This window comes from Artemia franciscana, chromosome 2 (assembly GCF_032884065.1).
Source record: "Artemia franciscana chromosome 2, ASM3288406v1, whole genome shotgun sequence".
In the NCBI taxonomy this organism is placed as follows: Eukaryota; Metazoa; Arthropoda; class Branchiopoda; order Anostraca; family Artemiidae; genus Artemia; species Artemia franciscana.
Window position 1 is genome coordinate 5,050,525 of NC_088864.1, and position 19,177 is coordinate 5,069,701.

General features: G+C 36.9%; 2 protein-coding genes across 2 annotated transcripts in view; both read right to left on the reverse strand.

Moving 5' to 3' along the window:
• The window catches only part of LOC136036325 (mitogen-activated protein kinase kinase kinase 15-like), a 35,326-nt gene extending 18,386 nt beyond the window's left edge, over positions 1 to 16,940 (reverse strand). Inside the window, exons 1-2 of the mRNA XM_065718483.1 lie at positions 16,821 to 16,940; positions 12,280 to 12,403 (exon numbers count right to left, since the gene is read on the reverse strand). Of these exons, the coding sequence (XP_065574555.1) occupies positions 12,280 to 12,387 (108 nt within the window). The 5' untranslated portion in view covers positions 12,388 to 12,403; positions 16,821 to 16,940. The remainder of the gene's footprint in view (positions 1 to 12,279; positions 12,404 to 16,820) is intronic.
• A 1,589-nt stretch (positions 16,941 to 18,529) lies between these two features.
• Positions 18,530 to 19,177, reverse strand: part of LOC136033982 (uncharacterized) — a 28,450-nt gene continuing 27,802 nt past the window's right edge. The window contains exon 4 of the mRNA XM_065715014.1: positions 18,530 to 18,586. Coding sequence (XP_065571086.1) covers positions 18,530 to 18,586 — 57 coding nt within the window. The remainder of the gene's footprint in view (positions 18,587 to 19,177) is intronic.

The following is a 19,177-nucleotide window of genomic DNA, read 5'->3' on the forward strand; positions in this document are numbered from 1 at the left end:
AGATAGATATAAATATATTTTTAACTACGCAAAGCTTGCGAATATACAACATTCTTGGCTGTCCCATTGTCTGTGCATATAAATAGATTGTCAGGTTTACCCACTCTTGAACATGCAACATATAATTGTCCATGGGAAAAACAATCTGTATTCAGATCTACACCTTATTATTCTAATGATTGCCCTTGAGCTTTGTTGATGGTGATTGCTAATCGAACATTCCCTGTGTCCCCGTCGTCATTTATATATCCCCCTGTGCACCCCGGCGTCCCCGTTGTTGTTGTTTCCCTGTGTCCCTGATTGCTAATCGAAAATTCCTTGTGTCCCAGTCGCTTTCTCTTTGAGTGTCCCGGTCGTCATTTATATTCCCTACTAGCTGTTGGGGTGGCGCTTCGCGCCAACCCAACACCTAGTTGGTGGGGGCGCTTCGCGCCCCCCCAAGCCCCCCCCGCGCGCGTAAGTCGTTACGCGCCATATTAGTTACGTGCCATTGTAGTTGTGTCCCTATGTCCCACCTGTGAATATAGATATATTCATATATATATATATATATATATATATATATATATATATATATATATATATATATATATATATATATATATATATATATATATATATATATGTTTTTAACTACGTAAAACTTGCGAATATACAACATTCTTTGCTGTCCCATTATCTGTGCATATAAATAGAATGTCAGGTTTAACGACTCTTGAACATGCAACATATAATGGTCCATGGGAAAACAATCCGTATTCAGATCTATACCTTATGATTCTAATGATTGCCCTTGAGCTTTGTTGATGGTGATTGCTAATCGACGATTCCCTGTGTCGCCATCGTCATTTATATATCCCCCTGAGCCCCCCGGAGTCCCTGTTGTAGTTGTGTCCCTGTGTCCCGGTCATCATGTCCCGGTGTCCCGGTCGTCATTTGTGTCCCGGTCTGTATATACATTCGTTTTTGAATTGGTCTTTTTTTAGGTTTTAGTTTTTTACCTTTAATTTGTGTCCCGGTGCTTTGTTGATGGTGATTGCTAATCGAACATTCCTTGTGTCCCGGTCGTCATTTATATTCTCTATGTGCCGGTGTCCCGGTCGTCATTTGTGTCCCGATGTCCCGGTCTGTAATTTCGTCAGTCGAAAACATGACGTCAGCCGACACAGAAACATGACGTCACCTGATCCACAGACAGACAGACAACTTATTTTTATATATATAGATTGTGTCCCTGTGTCCCACCTGTAAATATAGATAGATATATCTATATATATAAAAATAAGTTGTCTGTCTGTCTGTGGATCTGTGGATCAGGTGACGTCATGTTTCGGCTGACGTCATGAAATTAGTTGCCGTCATTTTTGCTTTGAAGGTGACGTCATTCAAGTTATATAAGACATATGTTCGCGTAGAAATCTATTAATGTTTAAGTTTACAATGACTGATGAAGATGCTCAAAGAGTCTATGCCAAAAAACTTGCTGCTGATAGAGAAAGTCAGAAAAGAAAGCGTGCCGAGGAACTACCAGAGCAACGCGAAAGCAGACTTGCTGCTAAAAGAGAAAGTGAAAAAAGAAGGCGTGCCGAGGAATCAAAAGACCAGCAGGGAAACAGGCTTGAGGCTGATAGAGAAAGAAAGAACAGAAAGCATGCCGAGGAACTACCAGAGCAACGCAGAAGCAGACTTGCTGCTAAAAGAGAAAGTGAAAAAAGAAGGCGTGCCGAGGAATCAAAAGACCAGCAGGGAAACAGGCTTGAGGCTGATAGAGAAAGAAAGAACAGAAAGCATGCCGAGGAACTACCAGAGCAACGCAGAAGCAGACTTGCTGCTAAAAGAGAATGTGAAAAAAGAAGGCGTGCCGAGGAATTACAAGAACAGCAAGAAATCAGGCTTGCTGCTGATAGAGAAAGTAAGAAAAGAAAGCGTGCCGAGGAATCACAAGAACAGCAAGAAATCAGGCTTGCTGCTGATAGAGAAAGTAAGAAAAGAAAGCGTGCCGAGGAATTACAAGAACAGCAAGAAATCAGGCTTGCTGCTGATAGAGAAAGTAAGAAAAGAAAGCGTGCCGAGGAATCAGAGCAATCTGAAAGTTATCGCCTGGCATTCAGGTACAACCCAGTCGATGATTATAGCTTGAGTAGATGTGTTCAAATCGGGACAATGTCTAAAATTTGTCCCTATTGCAAGGCCTTGAAATTCAATGGTGAAACAATGGGAATGTGTTGCGCCTCAGGAAAAGTTAAACTTCCTCTATTGGCTGCACCACCAGAGCCATTGAAGACTTTCCTTACTGGAACTACGTCAGAATCTAAGCGTTTTTTGTCAAAAATCAGACAATACAACTCATGTTTCCAAATGACGTCGTTTGGAGCCCAAATCGAAAATCCAGATCAATTTATGTCTACTTTCAAAGTAAAAGGGCAAATATATCATAAAGCAGGGTCCCTTCTACCATTCTCAGGCGAGAATCATAAATTTTTACAATTGTACTTCATCAGTGATAGAAATTCTGAATTGAACGCACGTTGCGAAATTTCTCCCAACGTTGAAAGGACAATCGTTTCCCAATTGCAACATCTTTTCCACGAAAATAATAATTTAGTGCGTCTGTTCAAAACAGCCATCGATTTGATGCCTACTGATACTCATAAAATTGTTATTTCCGCTGACAAAACGCCTCCTGGCCAACATGTGCGTAGATACAATGCTCCGACTATCGACGAAGTGGCAATCGTTATGGTCGGTGATCAGTTTTTACCTCGAGATATTATTCTACATAAGCGAAACGCTCAGTTGTTAAGAATTGCTGAAACTCATCGATGCTACGATGCCCTACAATATCCTATCATTTTTTGGGATGGAGCCGACGGCTATCACTTTAATATTAAATTGATGAATCCAGCCACTAACAAAGAAATGAATAAGAAATGCAGTGCAATGCATTATTATTCCTATAGACTAATGATTCGGCAGGATGAAGAAAATTATATTTTAAAATGCCGTGAATTGTTTCACCAATTTGTCGTGGATATGTATGCTAAAATTGAATCAGAACGTTTGCTATATATCCGCCTGAATCAGACCAAGCTCCGCTCTGAACAATACATTCATTTGCGAGATGCAGTTATAAATGACGACTTGCCGTAAAAAAAAAACAATGGAAAACCTAATAGATGCCACAATCTTGACAGGGCCTTATGAGGGTGAGGCTGTTCTTATTCCTCGCATTCCCATGATTCCAACGGATCTGCTTTTTCATTTAAAAGATTGCAATTCCCAATTCGATTAGCATTTGCAACCACCATCAACAAAGCTCAAGGGCAATCACTAGAAAAATGCGGTATAGATCTTAATACAGATTGCTTTACCAATGTACAATTGTATGTTGCATCTTTGAGGGTCGGTAAACCTGACAATCTATTTATACGCACAGACAATGGGACAGCGAAGACTGTTGTATATTCACAAGTTTTACGTAGTTAATTTGTATTGTATCTATCTATCTATCTATCTATATAAAAACGAGTTGTGTGTATGCATGTTTGTTTGTTTGTAAAAAGAGCGTTTGCATATGACGTCATTATTAGTACATACGGCTTTGTATATGGACAGACAATGGGAAAGCCAAGAATGTTGTATATTCGCAATTTTTACGTAGTTTGAAACACATATATAAATCTATCTATATTCACAGGTGGACACAGGGACACAACTACAATGGCGCGTAACTAATATGGCGCGTAACTAATATGGCGCGTAACGACTTACGCGCGCGGGGGGGCTTGGGGGGGGCGCGAAGCGCCCCACCAACTAGGTGTTGGAGTGGCGCGAAGCGCCACAGCTAGTATATATATATATGTATATTTTTACCTACGTAACACTTGCGAATATACAACATTCTTGGCTGTCCCATTGTCTGTGCATATAAATAGATTGTCAGGTTTACCGACTCTTGAACATGCAACATTAAATTTTCCATGGGTAAAACAATCTGTATTCAGATCTATACCTCATTATTCTAATGATTGCCCTTGAGCTTTGTTGATGGTGATTGCTAATCGAACATTCCCTGTGTCCCCATTTATATATCCTCCGGCATCCCCGTTGCTCTTATTTCCCTGTGTCCCGGTCGTCATTTTTGTCCCGGTGTCCCAGTTTGTAATTTCACTTTGAGTGTCGCGGTCGTCATTTATATTCCCTGTGTCCCGGTCGTCATTTTTGTCCCGGTCGTCATTTGTGTTCCGGTGTCCCGGTCTGTTATTTCTCTTTGAGTGTCCTGGTCGTCATTTATATTCCCTGTGTCCCGGTCGTCATTTGTGTCCCGGTGCTTTGTTGATGGTGATTGCTAATCGAACATTCCTTTTGTCCCGGTCGCTTTCTCTTTGAGTGTCCCGATCGTCATTTATATTCCCTATGTACCGGTGTCCCAGTCGTCATTTGTGTCCCGATGTCCCGGTCTTTAATTTCGTCAGTCGACAAACATGACGTCAGTGTAGGTGTTGGCGCTTCGAGCAACCCCCCCCCAGCCCCCCCGCGCGCGTAAGTCGTTAGGTGCCATATTAGTTACGCGTCATTGAATTTGTGTCCATGTGTACCACCTATGAATATAGATAGATTTATATATGTATTTTGAACTACGTAAAACTTGTGAATATACAACATTCTTGGCTTTCCCATTGTCTGTGCATATACAAAGCCTTATGTACTTATAATGACGTCATGTGCAAACGCTCTTTTTACAAACAAACAAACATGCATACACACAACTCGTTTTTGTATAGATAGATAGATAGATAGATACAATACAAATTAACTGCGTAAAACTTGCGAATATATAACATTCTTCGCTGTCCAATTGTCGCAGCATATAAATAGATTGTCAGGTTTACCGACCCTCGAACATGCAACGTACAATCGTTAATGGGAAAAACAATTGGTATTAAGATCTATACCACATTTTTCTAATGACTGACCTTGAGCTTTGTTGATGGTGATTGCAAATGCTAATCGAATCGGGAATTGCAATCTTTTAAATTGAAAAGGCAGATCCGTTAGAATCATGGGAATGCGAGGAATAAGAACAGCCTCACCCTCAAAAGGCCCTATCAAAATTGTGGCCTCTATTACGTTTTCCATTGTTTTTTTTTTTACGGCAAGTCGCGTGCCATTTCAAAGCTTTGGTGGGTTGATATTTCTTAACAGTATTATTGGTACGCCTTTTTTAGTTGTAGCACGTGTGGTGGAAACCCTGAAAGATCCACGGAATCTAAAAATTGAGATGGATAATTAACCGCCTCATTTGGTTCCAAAACTGTGTCGAATGACTTGTAAAGGGCTGCCTGGTCTCGAATCTTGGTCAAAACAATATTGTTGATTTCGTGGAAGTCTATATTTTTGGGTGCAAGAATCGCTCTTTCACTTAGCCATTTATTATTTTTATAATTGTTTAGAATATTCGGAAATACTTTTTCAATCAATTCATTTTTGGACGTCACTAAATTACAAAATTCAGCAGGTAGTTGTATACGTCCTGAAATTGAGTCTACTGGGAGCTTTCCGTTTCCAATTGCCAGCAATTGATCTGAAAATGTTTGACCAGAGTCATCGTTTTGCAATCGGACACGCATATTTGTAGTTAATTTTAATGTTTTTACGTGTGCCCATAAATTAGAATTTTTCAGGCAAGTATTCATTTCGTCTGCAGGGGGTTGATCTAGGTATTATAGGTAATGTTTGCCTGAAATCTCCCGCAAGCAATCTTAATGTGCTGCCTAAGGGATTCCCTCGCAAATCTTTCAAACATTGATCCAGAGCCTCGACCGATTTTTTGTGTGCCATTGTGCACTCGTCCCAAATAATAAGTTTGCATTGCTGCAATACTTTACCCATCCCAGATGATTTGGAAATATTGCGCGTGGGAGTTTCTGTAGAATGCAAATTCAGAGGCAATTTCAAAGCGGAATGAGAAGTTCTTCCACCAGCCAGCAGCGTTGCGGCTATTCCGGACGACGCAATTGCCAACGCTATATCATTTTTTTGATCGAATTGATGCCAGAATCAGTTTCATCACAAACGTTTTACCAGTACCTCCTAGCGCATACAAAAAGAAAATTTCTCCAACGTTGTTATCGACACAATGCATTATCGTATCATAAATGTCTTTTTGTTCCAACGTTAACTTGGAAATGTTATTTTGTACATACGACAATAGATCACTCGTACTGTAACTTTGTTCACGATCCAATTCTACACATGTCGAAACAGCAGCGGTACGATTAGGCGAAGGCATTCCCAAACCCTGAAGAGGTTTGTTTGCCATACATACGCACAAATCTTCTATAATAACTAAAGTGTAGTTATAAATTTCTGATGTAAAATCAAAAGTCATATCTGACGTCTCTAACCGTTTGACGGAGTACATCTTCGGACATTTTTTATTTATATTTTTCCCATAACTCTTTAGGAGCTGATAGAGAGCAAGTTGTTAGTATGATGCCAAACAATGCACGAATTTGACTTGGAGTTGACGTTTCGCACGCGTCATCGATGCAGTTATCCCAGTGTTGGTCAGTCTCCAATAAATTCAGAGCTTGGCAAGCACTACGGTAAGTGTCATGTATAGTACCGTTTACAGTTCTCAAATACTCAAAGGACGTCGGACCGGGTACATTCACCAAAAGCAGGCGTAGAAAGAAGCATTCATGTTGATTGGGGTGAACGGTGTAGAGTCTTCCTATCGTGGTATCTTTGAAGATGGTAGGTTGGCCATCTACTGACTTACCCTGTTTTCGTCGTTCAAATACTTTATTTTTAGTATTCCACGTGTAATACGAAGGCACTTCAGTATACAGCAGTTTTTTTTTGCAAAAGAATCATTTTTGTAGAGCGAAAAGAAAGCAGTTAACTTTGTATATGGTGGATTCAGGGCTCTTTGTTGCACGTTGGATTCCGAAAAATAAACACGTTGACCATTCTGTAAATGTACCGCTAAGTGAACAACAGCTGGACTACGTTCATGTAACGGAAATGAAAGAATTCGCCAAACAGCTTCATTACTGCTTATGTATCTTCCAGCCTGATATCGTACGATTTCGTCGATATCTTTGATTTCGGACTGCAAGCCAAAAACTGCCATGTCACTGCCTTTGTTGACGTATTTACATATGTATCTGATTGCCTTTACGGAGTTACAGTATTCAACGTTTATGTGTGCATTAAATGTTTTTGATAATAATGGGGAATATGGAAAAACCCACTGGTTATCTAATTCGATGGTGGTACCGTTACTCTTCTCAATTATTGCTGTTTTACCGCCATCTTCAGTACATCTTCTTCTATATTGTGGGTAACCATCATTGCCAGTAATTGTGTTGGATACTAAAAGTCGAGGATATTGCTTTGTGCACCTTCCTTTGGCCATGCATGGTGAATTTTCGTTCAGTGCACGGCAAGGTCCATGTATCATATTTTTTACAACAATATCATATAACCCCTTATCGACATTTTCATCAGGTATTTCAGCGGAAATCACATCATCAATTTCGTTAGAAGTAATTTTATAATCTAGCCAGATTAGTATATGTGCGTGTGGCAATCCTTGTTTTTGCCATTCCACTGAGTACATCCAGCACCGCACTGACCCAAACACTTTAAGTTTTACTATGTAGTTTATCAGTGATTTCAACTTTTGCCGGAAGACAAGAACCGTAATGTCATATCTATGAACCGCCGATTGTCCTTGAAGTAATTGCCAGCATATGACAAAGGTAAAATCGTTACACTTCCAACGTTTGTGGTATTACCGTCATTTACAACTGCATCTCGCAAATGAATGTATTGTTCAGAGCGGAGCTTGGTCTGATTCAGACGGATATATAGCAAACGTTCTGATTCAATTTTTGCATACATATCAACGACGTATTGGTGAAACAATTGACGGCATTTTAAAATATAATTGTCTTCATCCTGCCGAATCATTAGTCTATAGGAATAATAATGCATTGCACTGCATTTCTTATTCATTTCTTTGTTAGTGGTTGGATTCATCAATTTAATACTAAAGATAGGATATTGTAAGGCATCGTAGCATCGATGAGTTTCAGCAATTCTTACCAACTGAGCCTTTCGCTTATGAAGAATAATATCTCGAGGTAAAAACTGATCACCGACCATAACGATTGCCACTTCGTCGATAGTTGGAGCATTGTATCTCCGCACATGTTGGCCAGGAGGCGTTTTGTCAGCGGAAATAACAATTTTATGCGTATCAATAGGCATCAAATCGATGGCTGTTTTGAACAGACGCACTAAATTATTATTTTCGTGGAAAAGACGTTGCAATTGGGAAACGATTGTCCTTTCAACGTTGGGAGAAATTTCGCAACGTACATTCAATTCAGAATTTCTATCACTGATGAAGTACAATAGTAAAAATTTATGATTCTCACCTGAGAATGGTAGAAGGGACCCTGCTCTATGATAAATTTGCCCTTTTATTTTGAAAGTAGACATAAATTGATCTGGATTTTCGATTTGTGCACCAAACGACATCATTTGGAAACATGAGTTACATTTTCTGATCTGTGATAAAAAAAAACGCTTAGATTCTGACGTAGTTCTAGTAAGTAAAGTCTTCAATGGCTCTAATGGTGCAGCCAATAGAGGAAGTTTAACTTTTCCTCAGGCGCAAAACATTCCCATTGCTTCACCATTGAATTTCAAGGCCTTGCACTAGGGACAGATTTTAGACATAGTCCCGATTTGAACACATCTACTCAAGCTACAATCATCGACTGGGCTGTACCTGAATGCCAGACGACAATTTTCAGGTTGCTCTTGTGATTCCTCGGCACACTTTCTTTTCTTACTTTCTCTATCAGCCGCAAGCCTGTTTTCTTGCTGTTCTTGTGATTTCTCGGCACGCCTTCTTTTTTCACTTTCTCTTTTAGCAGGAAGTCTGGTTTCGCGTTGCTCTTGTGATTCCTCGGCACGCTTTCTTTTCTTACTTTCTCTATCAGCAGCAAGTTTTTGGGCATAGACTCTTTGAGCAGCTTCCTCGGCTGTTGACATTGTAGGTTCTTCAGTCACTTTACAATTAAACATTTTTCCGTGAACGAATGTCTTAAATACCTTTAATGACGTATCGTCATAATGACGACATGACGACCTGATGATATGACGTCACTCGACACACAGACACACAGACAACTTACCCCAACACCTAGTTGGTGGGGGCGCTTCGCGCCCCCCCAAGCCCCCCCGCGCCTGTAAGTCGTTATGCGCCATATTAGTTACGCGCCATTGTAGTTGTGTCCCTGTGTCCCACCTGTGAATAGTCATTTTAAGATCTATACAAAACATGCCTCTTCATGTGTCAAGCTTGCTAAAGCTCCACAATTTATAATAAACCTCAAATTTTAAGTATCTGCTTTAAGGTTTGCGAATTACTTTAATCTATTGTCAAAATATTTCGAAATATTTATGCAATTCCCAGTTTTTACATTTTAGTTTGTTTTCTTTTATATATTTAGAAGATATAATCTGGCGTAACAGACAAAGAGTAACAGACATAACACACAGACAACTTATTTTTATATATATAGATATAAGAAGATAGATAGATTCAGATCTATACCGCATTTTTCTAACGATTGCCCTTGAACTTTGTTGATGGTGATTGCTAATCGAACATTCCCTGTGTCCCCGTCGTCATTTATATATCCCCCTGTGCCCCCGGCGTCCCCGTTGTAGTTGTGTCCCTGTGTCCAGGTCGTCATTTATATTCCCTGTGTCCCGGTCGTCATTTGTGTCCCGGTATTCCAGTCTGTAATCTCTCTTTGAGCGTCCCGGTCGTCATTTATATTCCCTCTGTCCCGGTCGTCATTTGTGTCCCGGTGTCCCGGTCTGTAATTTCTCTTTGAGTGTCCCGGTCGTCATTTTTATTCCCTGTGTCCCGGTCTTCATTTGTGTCCCGGTGTCCCAATCTGTAGTGCCATCTTATAATGATGTCATATACAAAGCCTTATATACTTATAATGACGTCAAATGCAAACCCGGCGTCCCCGTTGTAGTTGTGTCCGTGTCCTGGTCGTCATTTATATTCCCTGTGTCCCGGTTGTCATTTGTGTCCCGGTATCCCAGTCTGTAATCTCTCTTTGAGTGTCCCGGTCGTCATTTATATTCCCTCTGTCCCGGTCGTCATTTGTGTCCCGGTGTCCCGGTCTGTAATTTCTCTTTGAGTGTCCCGGTCGTCATTTATATTCCCTTTGTCCCGGTAGTCATTTGTGTCCCGGTCTGTAGTGTCATCTTATAATGATGTCATATGCAAAGCCTTATATACTTATAATGACGTCAAATGCAAACCCACAAACAAACAAACATACATATATACAACTTATTTTTATATATATATAGATACAGTTTCTTCTTTAGTTTTTTTTTTAGTTTCTTCTTTTTATTGATTTGTTTTCTTCAATTTGTCAATGTTCATTCTAACATTGACACTTGGAAAAATCTTTACATGCCAAGCATACTAAAGCTCCAACAATTTATATTAAACCTCAACATTTGGGGTATCTGTTTTAAGGTTTTCGAATTACTTTAATCTATTGTCAAAATATATTGAAATTGAAATATTTGTGCAATTCCCAGTTTTTTTTAGTTGTTTCTTTTTTTTAGTTTTTCAGCTTTTTTTAGTTTTTTTTCTTTTTAGTTTTTTATCTTTTTTATTTCTTTACGTTTTTTTAGGTTTTGTCTTTTTTAATTTTTTTAATTTTTTATTTTTTTTAGTTTTTCTTTTTAGTTTTTTACCATTTTTCTTTTTTCGAGTTACTTTAATTTATTGTCAAAATATTTCGAAATATTTATGCAATTTCCAGTTTTTACATTCTAGTTTGTTTTCTTTTATATATATAGAAGACATAATCTGGCGTAAAATACAAAGTGTAACTGGCGTAACGGACAGACAACTTATTTTTATATATATAGATAGATATATATATATATAACATGTTATTATATAACATAAGCCATTTACACTGCAATTACATTACATATTATACATTTACAATGTTACTACGTATTACACTCTTACTATATGCTACAATATCTATTTATATACAAAACAGACATTCATTTGATAAGGTATGTTCATTTTGATTAGAGAAATTCAAATGAGATCAATATTTTGTTTTTAAGCAGCATTTTGAATGAAGATCACATGAAAGGCTTAAGAGGGTAAAAATTCCAATTGTGTTTTAATTCTACTCCTAAAAATTATCTAAAATTATTCTAAAAATTATAAAAAATAATTTCAATTTTATAGTAAAATTTATTTATTTATTTTTATATTATATATTTTCTATGCTATATAACATTTATCTTATAAAATATTTACAAATTATTTGAAAATTATTCTAAAAGTTATATAAAATTATCTAATTCTAAAAATTATTAGAAACATCTGATTCTAAAAAAAAGTGGACCAAGACCCCGTTAGTACGCATTTTGGTCATAATCAATTTTAACAAGCCTCTTAGCAAAAAAAAAACAAAAAAACGACAGCATAAGCGAAAAAAGAGCAAACTGAAATGATAAATTGATTCGAATAAGAAAAGAGATAGTTACGTATATTTGAGTACTTTTAGAATGAGCTAAGTCTGAAAAGTTCAGTGTTTAAAAATCTTAGGTTTTACACGATTAAATATTCATCTCTTTTTTTTTCACAAAATGGCTAACAATACGGCAAATACACGGCATTGCTTATATTAAGTCGATTCCTTTCATCTGTCAAAAGCAAAGTTTTCGCTTTGGCAAGATATAGTTTTCTTTTTACGGATCTGTCTTTCAACAACTCATTTAAAATATTTCAACTATCCTATGAAATGAAATAACATAGCAATTCGTGAAAAAGAAGAAAATGGACGAAGTTTGGGCCGTACCCGGGATTTTTTTTTTTTGGAGGGTGCTTTACACAAGGATTTTTTTTTAGGGGGTGGGTTTACACGAAAAAAAACGCAAAAAAATGTTTATATCCATTTTCGTTAAGTTTTTATGAGTCAGACAAACATCTCGAAGGGAGGGGGGGGGGAGGTTTCAAACGCCCCTACCCCCCTGGATACGGCCTTGGACGAAGTATGAGATTAAACTTAAAAACCTAATCGCATTTTTGTAATCTCAGGGTTACTCTAAAGCGTATTTAAACAGAAAAAAATTTATGCATAACAATATTTTTCCTTCTGAATTACAAACTGTTAGTAAAATAGAAGTGAGCCTAACCTTTGCTATGACACCTGAGTCAAGATTTAGGCTGATCAACCATTGTTGAAGAGCTGGGTCTGGATTCTGCCCCGCTGAGTCAGAAGTTGATTCTTCCAAAGATGGCATCACGTTACTATAAAACCTAACGAATATAATTCTTATCTACTATGTGCATAAGAAAATTAGAGGGAAAGATGAAGAATAAAAAAGGACAGAAGAGACAAAAGAACAACAACGAGGGTAGTTTGCAATTAGCGAATGAGAAATACGAAATAAAGTAGATATTTCGGCTAGGGTCTTTACCAAGTCGTATTCAACTCTACAAGAAATAAACCAACTGAAAAAGAAAAGAAACCCCCATATGAGACGTAAGCAAAGAGGTGACAGAATCACAAAATGGTTCCCAGGAATACGCGTCTTTTATCTGATATACATTTTTAACTAAGTATATTAGGTGTCAAACTGACAGCAGATTTAATCAATCAATCAATCAATCAATCAATCAATCTGTTCATTAAGAGAAAATAAAGAAAAATTACAAAGCATTAGACCCCACAAAGGCTCTTTGGCCTGTGATGGTGAGAGACTAAACATTACATCAATTAATATAGAAGAAAAGCAACAAAAAACAAAACAATGACACATATGCTTACGTAGCAAAATCAATTAATAAAGGAAGTGGAAAAAAATGAATATAGAAAAAAGAAAAGAAACGAAAAACAACAAAAGCAAAATAATGACACATCTGCTTATGTACTAAAATCAATTAACAAATGAATATAGTAAAAACAAAGAGAAGAAAAGAAAAAAAGAGAAAAAACATAATAAAACCAATCAAAACAAGTGGAATATATAAATTGAAAAAAAGAGAGAGAAGGGAGGAGGTACCTGAATTTTGGGTATTGGAAGTGGTCAGTCGGGAGGACATTAAAAAAATTTTAAACATAAAATATCAGTACATTAAATTTTTTTCAAAATTCTTTCGGAACTACCAAAAAAAATTGTTTGGAGTTAGAAATTTCAAAAAGTCAATCAACTCCTCAAAAAAAAAAACCTGTATTTTAACTCTACACAATCTAAAAACTAAAATTAACAATTAGTTTGAATCAAATTTAATCAAAATTATAATTTAGAATTATTATATGTTAAAAATTATTTTAAAATATTTTCAAGAGAGTCGGTAAATGGATCGAGATACCATTTTTACGTCTAGCAGAGCAATAATAAAAAAATCTAAGAGAAAAAACGACATTTCATCTTACTTAAAAACAAATTAAAACATACAAAAGCAAAAGCAAAACATTCATTGTGTCAAAATAGCGCTCCATGGGTGCCGACCAATTCTACTATTATAAGCTTCTATGCTTTTTCTGATAGAAGCATTTGGGGCTATGATGCCAAATCTTTTAATGACCCAGGAGTTGCTTGACCATGGTGGAAGGGCAAGCAGATATTTGGCATACCGGAAATAGATTCGCCGAAGCTTCTTCGTCTCAGTTATCGTAAACGTACGCCAAAAAGGTGCAAGGTATAGGAAATTCAGGAGTGCAGAAGCATTGTAAAGTTTAGCTAGCAGTTTGCGGTTGAGTCGAAGTTTGTTTGCTACCAAGCTTCCGTATGCAGTTGCTGTTCGAAGCTGGAAATGAAGGATCAAGAGCCTTCTAGTTGCTTTAAGAGTGTCACCGATAGGAAGCTAAATATTTCAATTGTGATCTTGGGGAAACTGGCACGCCGTCATGATTAACAGTAAATCCTGCTCGAGTTTCACCCCAATTGAACATAATCACATCTGATTTTTCTCTATTGAATGTAAGGTTAATCTTAGCATATTCTTTACTTAAAATGGCAAAATTTCTTTCGAACGACGGTACTGTTCGACTGGGGTTAAAAATATCATCTGCATAAGCGATAAGCGACACATCAATCCCTGTTACAATACACGAAGGAACTGCGCTGGACTGTGCGTTCAGGATACAGCTATTGAAGGCAACTGAAGAAGTAAGGGTACCCTGTCTGACGCCTCGACGGACTGGAATAACGGAACGTGTTATGGTCCCATCAGGTAGCCTGATTACAACAACAAGATGGTTATAAGTATCATACAAAGCACGAATAGCAGACGTGCCAACTCCACGTTTATATAGCTCAAGGAGAATATGCGCGTGAATTAGAGAGTCGGAAGCACGGCTTACATCATGACTCCCTAGGACGAGCGAATCACCAGACTTATCAGCATCTATAAGTATTGACGACAGTGCAGTAAGCGCGTGGGCACACCCTAGGCCTTTCTGGAAACCAAACTGATATGGCGGCATGTAGCATTTATCTGTAAATTATGGCATTACAAGTGTATCAAAAATCTTGCAGAAAGTAGTAGCGACTGTAATAGGCCGATATGAAGAACACTCATTCAGCGATTTATTCTTTTTTGGAACAGGAGTACGAAGACCAGAAGAGAACGAGGTCAGAACTATTCCAGTTGTGAACACCATTTGAACATGAGCTCAAGGGGAAAAAAGAGTAGGGGACTTCCAAGAAGAATGTGTTTAGCACAAATATTATCTTGTTGCAAGATTATAAACCAACAGATTAATAACCTTAAATGGGGCGACATGATGTAGATTGATTGAAAAGAACATTAAAAAGCATAATAACAATCTTATCAGGATCGTATCCAGGAATTTTGTTCGGGGTACAGAAGAAACTTCAAAAACGCACCAAGTGTGTTTTTGTTCTTTTTGTTTTGTTTCCACGAGTCAGAAAAACGTTTCAGGGGGGACTTCAAACCATCCTAATCCCTCTCCTGAATACAGCCTTGAACCATCTTTAGCTGGAATTATTATTTCTGCTTTTTTAAAAGCATTATCAATTTCAGGCCTGCACAGCACAAACACCAAGGAACCAAATTACCATAAAGAACTCAGCCAGGAAACAACAGAGGAAAATTTTACTTTTTGTACTTTGTACTAAGGACTTGATCTTTAACTGTATCTACATCCGAAACCCAGTGCAGACATACAAGAATTACACGGCCTATTGTCTACATCCAGCAAAAAAGAGAATTTGGAAAGCCTATTGCCAAGACAGTTATCAGTGCTACAATCTTGAATTTTTGAAAAATTAAATACAAATGTTTAATCAGCTGATATTTATAACAAAAGTGTTCAACTAAAAATCGAAAATGAAAAGAAAAATCAGAATTTTTTGGAGCAGTAATCAGCCCAGAGTTATTCATGTTAGTACATGAATGTTTATATTTATTTTAAGGGCCGACATCTCTAGTTATGCTATTGTGAAAGGTTCTATGGCGGAGTGTGAAAAAATTATTACTAAGAAAAGGTCATTTCAGGGAGAGAATTACATTAGCAAAAACTTTCGCATTGTCACCAATAATGGAGCAAAAGCTCGTACAGGCTTTTTGGTCTGGCATTTTGACATATCAACCTATATAGAGGCAACAACTTGAATAGAATTATTAGGGTAATTGATGGTCTTCCAAAGCTTATTGAATTTAAATTTTATTGTACCGTACTGTAATACCCTTAGAATAGGGTACAAGTCGTTGGCCAGGTATCAAAAGGTCGTATGTCCATAATTGTAAATTTTCAGAAGAGCAAACAAAAAACTTTACAGCTTTTTTATTTATTTATTTTTTTTTTTCATTCCTTCTTGATGAAACACCTGAAATCGCCACAAATGGTAGCTAAATTGCCGAAAAGGACGGATTTCACCCCAGAGTCAGTCTAAAATGAAGATTATGTATTTTCTCAGAGACAGGCTACAGGCTAAACGATTTCTTTTATAAATTAAATAGAGTAATGATTTAGCCAAAATACCAACCGCCAACTTCATCACCAACAGAGCTCATCCTAGTGCGAGTAACTTATTATTTGTTGCGAAAAAAAAATTAAATGGTATTTGAATTGGTTCTTTGTAGCGACTAAATATAACGTTTTCAATTTATGGTTCACATGGATTGGATGTTTTTTGCATATAAATTTTCCGTGGAAGTTTTTGGTCCTACAAACTACAAATCGTCGGCCAGGTATCAAAAGGTCCTATCTCCATAATTGTTAATTTTCAGAAGAGCAAACAAAAAACCTTACAGCTTTTTTTATTTCCCCTCTGATAAGCATAAAACAAAAACGGATTAATATTCAAAATCAATGCATATCAATATGTTTTTGTTTTACAGTTATCAGAGGGAAAATAAAAAAGTTGTGAGGTCTTTTGTTTGCTCTTCTGAAAATTTACAATTATGGAGATACGACCTTTTGATACCCGACTGACAAAATGGGACAAAGGATAAATAACTCCCTGTCTTTTATTTTCCATCCTGTCTCAAACAACAATCGGAAAATGTTAGGCTTAAAAGTTCACGCAAAATCGTTTGTCATCATTCGAATTGTTTATTATGACCTCAGTTATTATTCGAAAAAAAAAAAAACAAACAAACAATAAACAAACGAAAAGACAGAAAAAATCAACAAATTCTATGAGGAACTAAAGCAAATATGTTACGTCCGTACCAAAAGAAAGAAAGAAAAAGAATTACTCACTGTCTTTGATTTTCGATCCAGTTTCTGACAACATGCTGCTCTTGTATCGTCCTCTGCAACAAGTCTTGTACGTCTCTTTGAGAAGTAACAAGCTCGTGGAGCAGCCTAAAAACAAAACTAGAAATTAAATATTCAACAAATGTTTAAATTTAAGCTTAATTATGTTAATTTGCATTCAATTGAATTTTTAATCAATTAAGTTTTTATATAATTTAATTTAAAATATCCTAAGCGGGATATTTTAATATGGTGTAACAAGTGAATGCAATATTTATACACACATTTGTCTTTTAAAAATATAATTTTATTTTATTTTAGCTCTCAGTTGAGGATTGGTAAAGTTATTATGTAAACTGCAAAAATGTTTATATTGTCTGATCAATAGTTTTAAGTTCTTAATTAAAACTAGAAAGACTCCTGAAAATTTTTAAAACAGTTTTATTTCTAGTTAGGTTCTAACTAACGAACTTGTAATTTAACCCATATTTCCATTGAAAAACTCAGTTAAATACCAACTTAAGATTTTATTATCATAAAGAACGAACGTTAGCTCAAAGTAACGGAAATATTAATAAATAGTAGTAGCCTTAGCCTTGGTGTTAGTATTATCATCAGTAAACTTTCCTGGTCTGGGTTGTAGCAGATATGATAGAATGTCGTTTTATCATTAAATTGAGGAGTCGGTTAGGGAATCAGAATCATTCATTACTAAAAATAAAAATCCTAGTCAAGGCTGAGGCCAGACTAAATTGCATTATTTTTACAAATAAAAAAAGGAAACAAACTGGTCATTATTGACTCAGAACACTGAGAATAACACGCACAAAAGAGTTCAAATACCGGAATTTCCTTCATTTGTGGCACTATTCGATTTAAGGGTGGGCGTTGGTCCTGACTCGTGTAGATTGAAGGAATAGTGAACGGTGTCTTTCAAAGGAACAGATAGACTCTCCAAAGTTAATTTAAAACGCCTATCACGTAGGTTTTGGGAATTTAGGGTAAAAAGAGCATTCTCATAAATGATATATTTCTGGTTCAGTACATTCTGATCGCCCTTTTTTAAATCACCACCAGATCTTAGGTTCGGATCTTAGGGAAAGATACTTGAGAAACATACAAGAAAACTGAAGAGTTCAATTGTGAGTGGGAGAAACCCAAACGTCATTAGCTAATAAGTGAGCCATTGCACCAATTACTCGTTTTTAAAAGACCGGTACTATCTACACCAAATGAGCAGTCAACGCTAAAAGTGACGCCCAGGATTACAGAAACAGATGCAGTTGGGCAACGCGGTTCAGAAGGTTTCGTTTCAGCGGACTGAACCTTATCGCTTCTGGTTTTTTGGTTGAGTTGAAGGCCATTGCTGCAACACTGTTGGAAAAATGTTTGCCTGGTTTCGTTATTGAATTTGGAATGAACTATTTCATTGCGATATATTTCAAAAACAGGGAATGTTTATCTATGGATTTGAATCTCTTCTAATTCTAAATTCAAATATATAACTAACTTAAGCATACAAATACTAATACTGCTACTAACAGCTCACCGCAGCACCAAGCCGCCTGAGGCCGAAACAGCTACAAACGCTCCTTCTTCATCACAATCTAATCAAAGCCTCCCTCTTTACACCCTCCCAGCCCAAAATTGAACAACCTGCTTTCCGTTTCAACCCAAACATTGGGCCGAAAAGGAAAATCTTCGGCAATCTATCATCCTTCATTCACAGAACGTGCCTTAGCCATCTCAACCTTTCTCTCATTATAGCCCTAGAAATCGGGATTGAACTGCACTTTTCATAACGCCTACTGTTTGAAATATGGTCAGTCAGTACACAGAACAATCCGTAGGCTGCTTTCTGGAAAACAACTAAGAAATTCTTATCGCTACAAAACCATATTTGACCACTGTCATCACTGTAGTTTCTAAAATTCTTATCTTGGTTTGCAAACTTATCTTCTTATTCTTCTAAACTTCTAAACTTCTTTAAGTGTATAAAAACAAAAAGTGACTTGGCTATTCTACTTTTAACATCTTCACTGCTCTCACCGTCTTTACTGATAATATTACCAAGGTGAGTGAAGCTGTTCACCTGATCAATCTTTTCGTTACCCAACTTCACTTATTCATAGCTTTAGTGACTTAGTCTTCTTAACACTGATCTTCAAACCTATTCTAGCACCCTGAACTTTCAAAACCTCTAAAAGTCAGTTCATTTTACTCACAGTTTCATCTAGGATGCTTAAATCATCAGCAAAATTTAAGTCCAGGAAATTGTTTCCTCCCCATTTGATTCCGTGGTCTCCCATTGCCTTTCCTGTGCTCCTTAAGACAAAGTCCATCAAAATTATCCATATGAA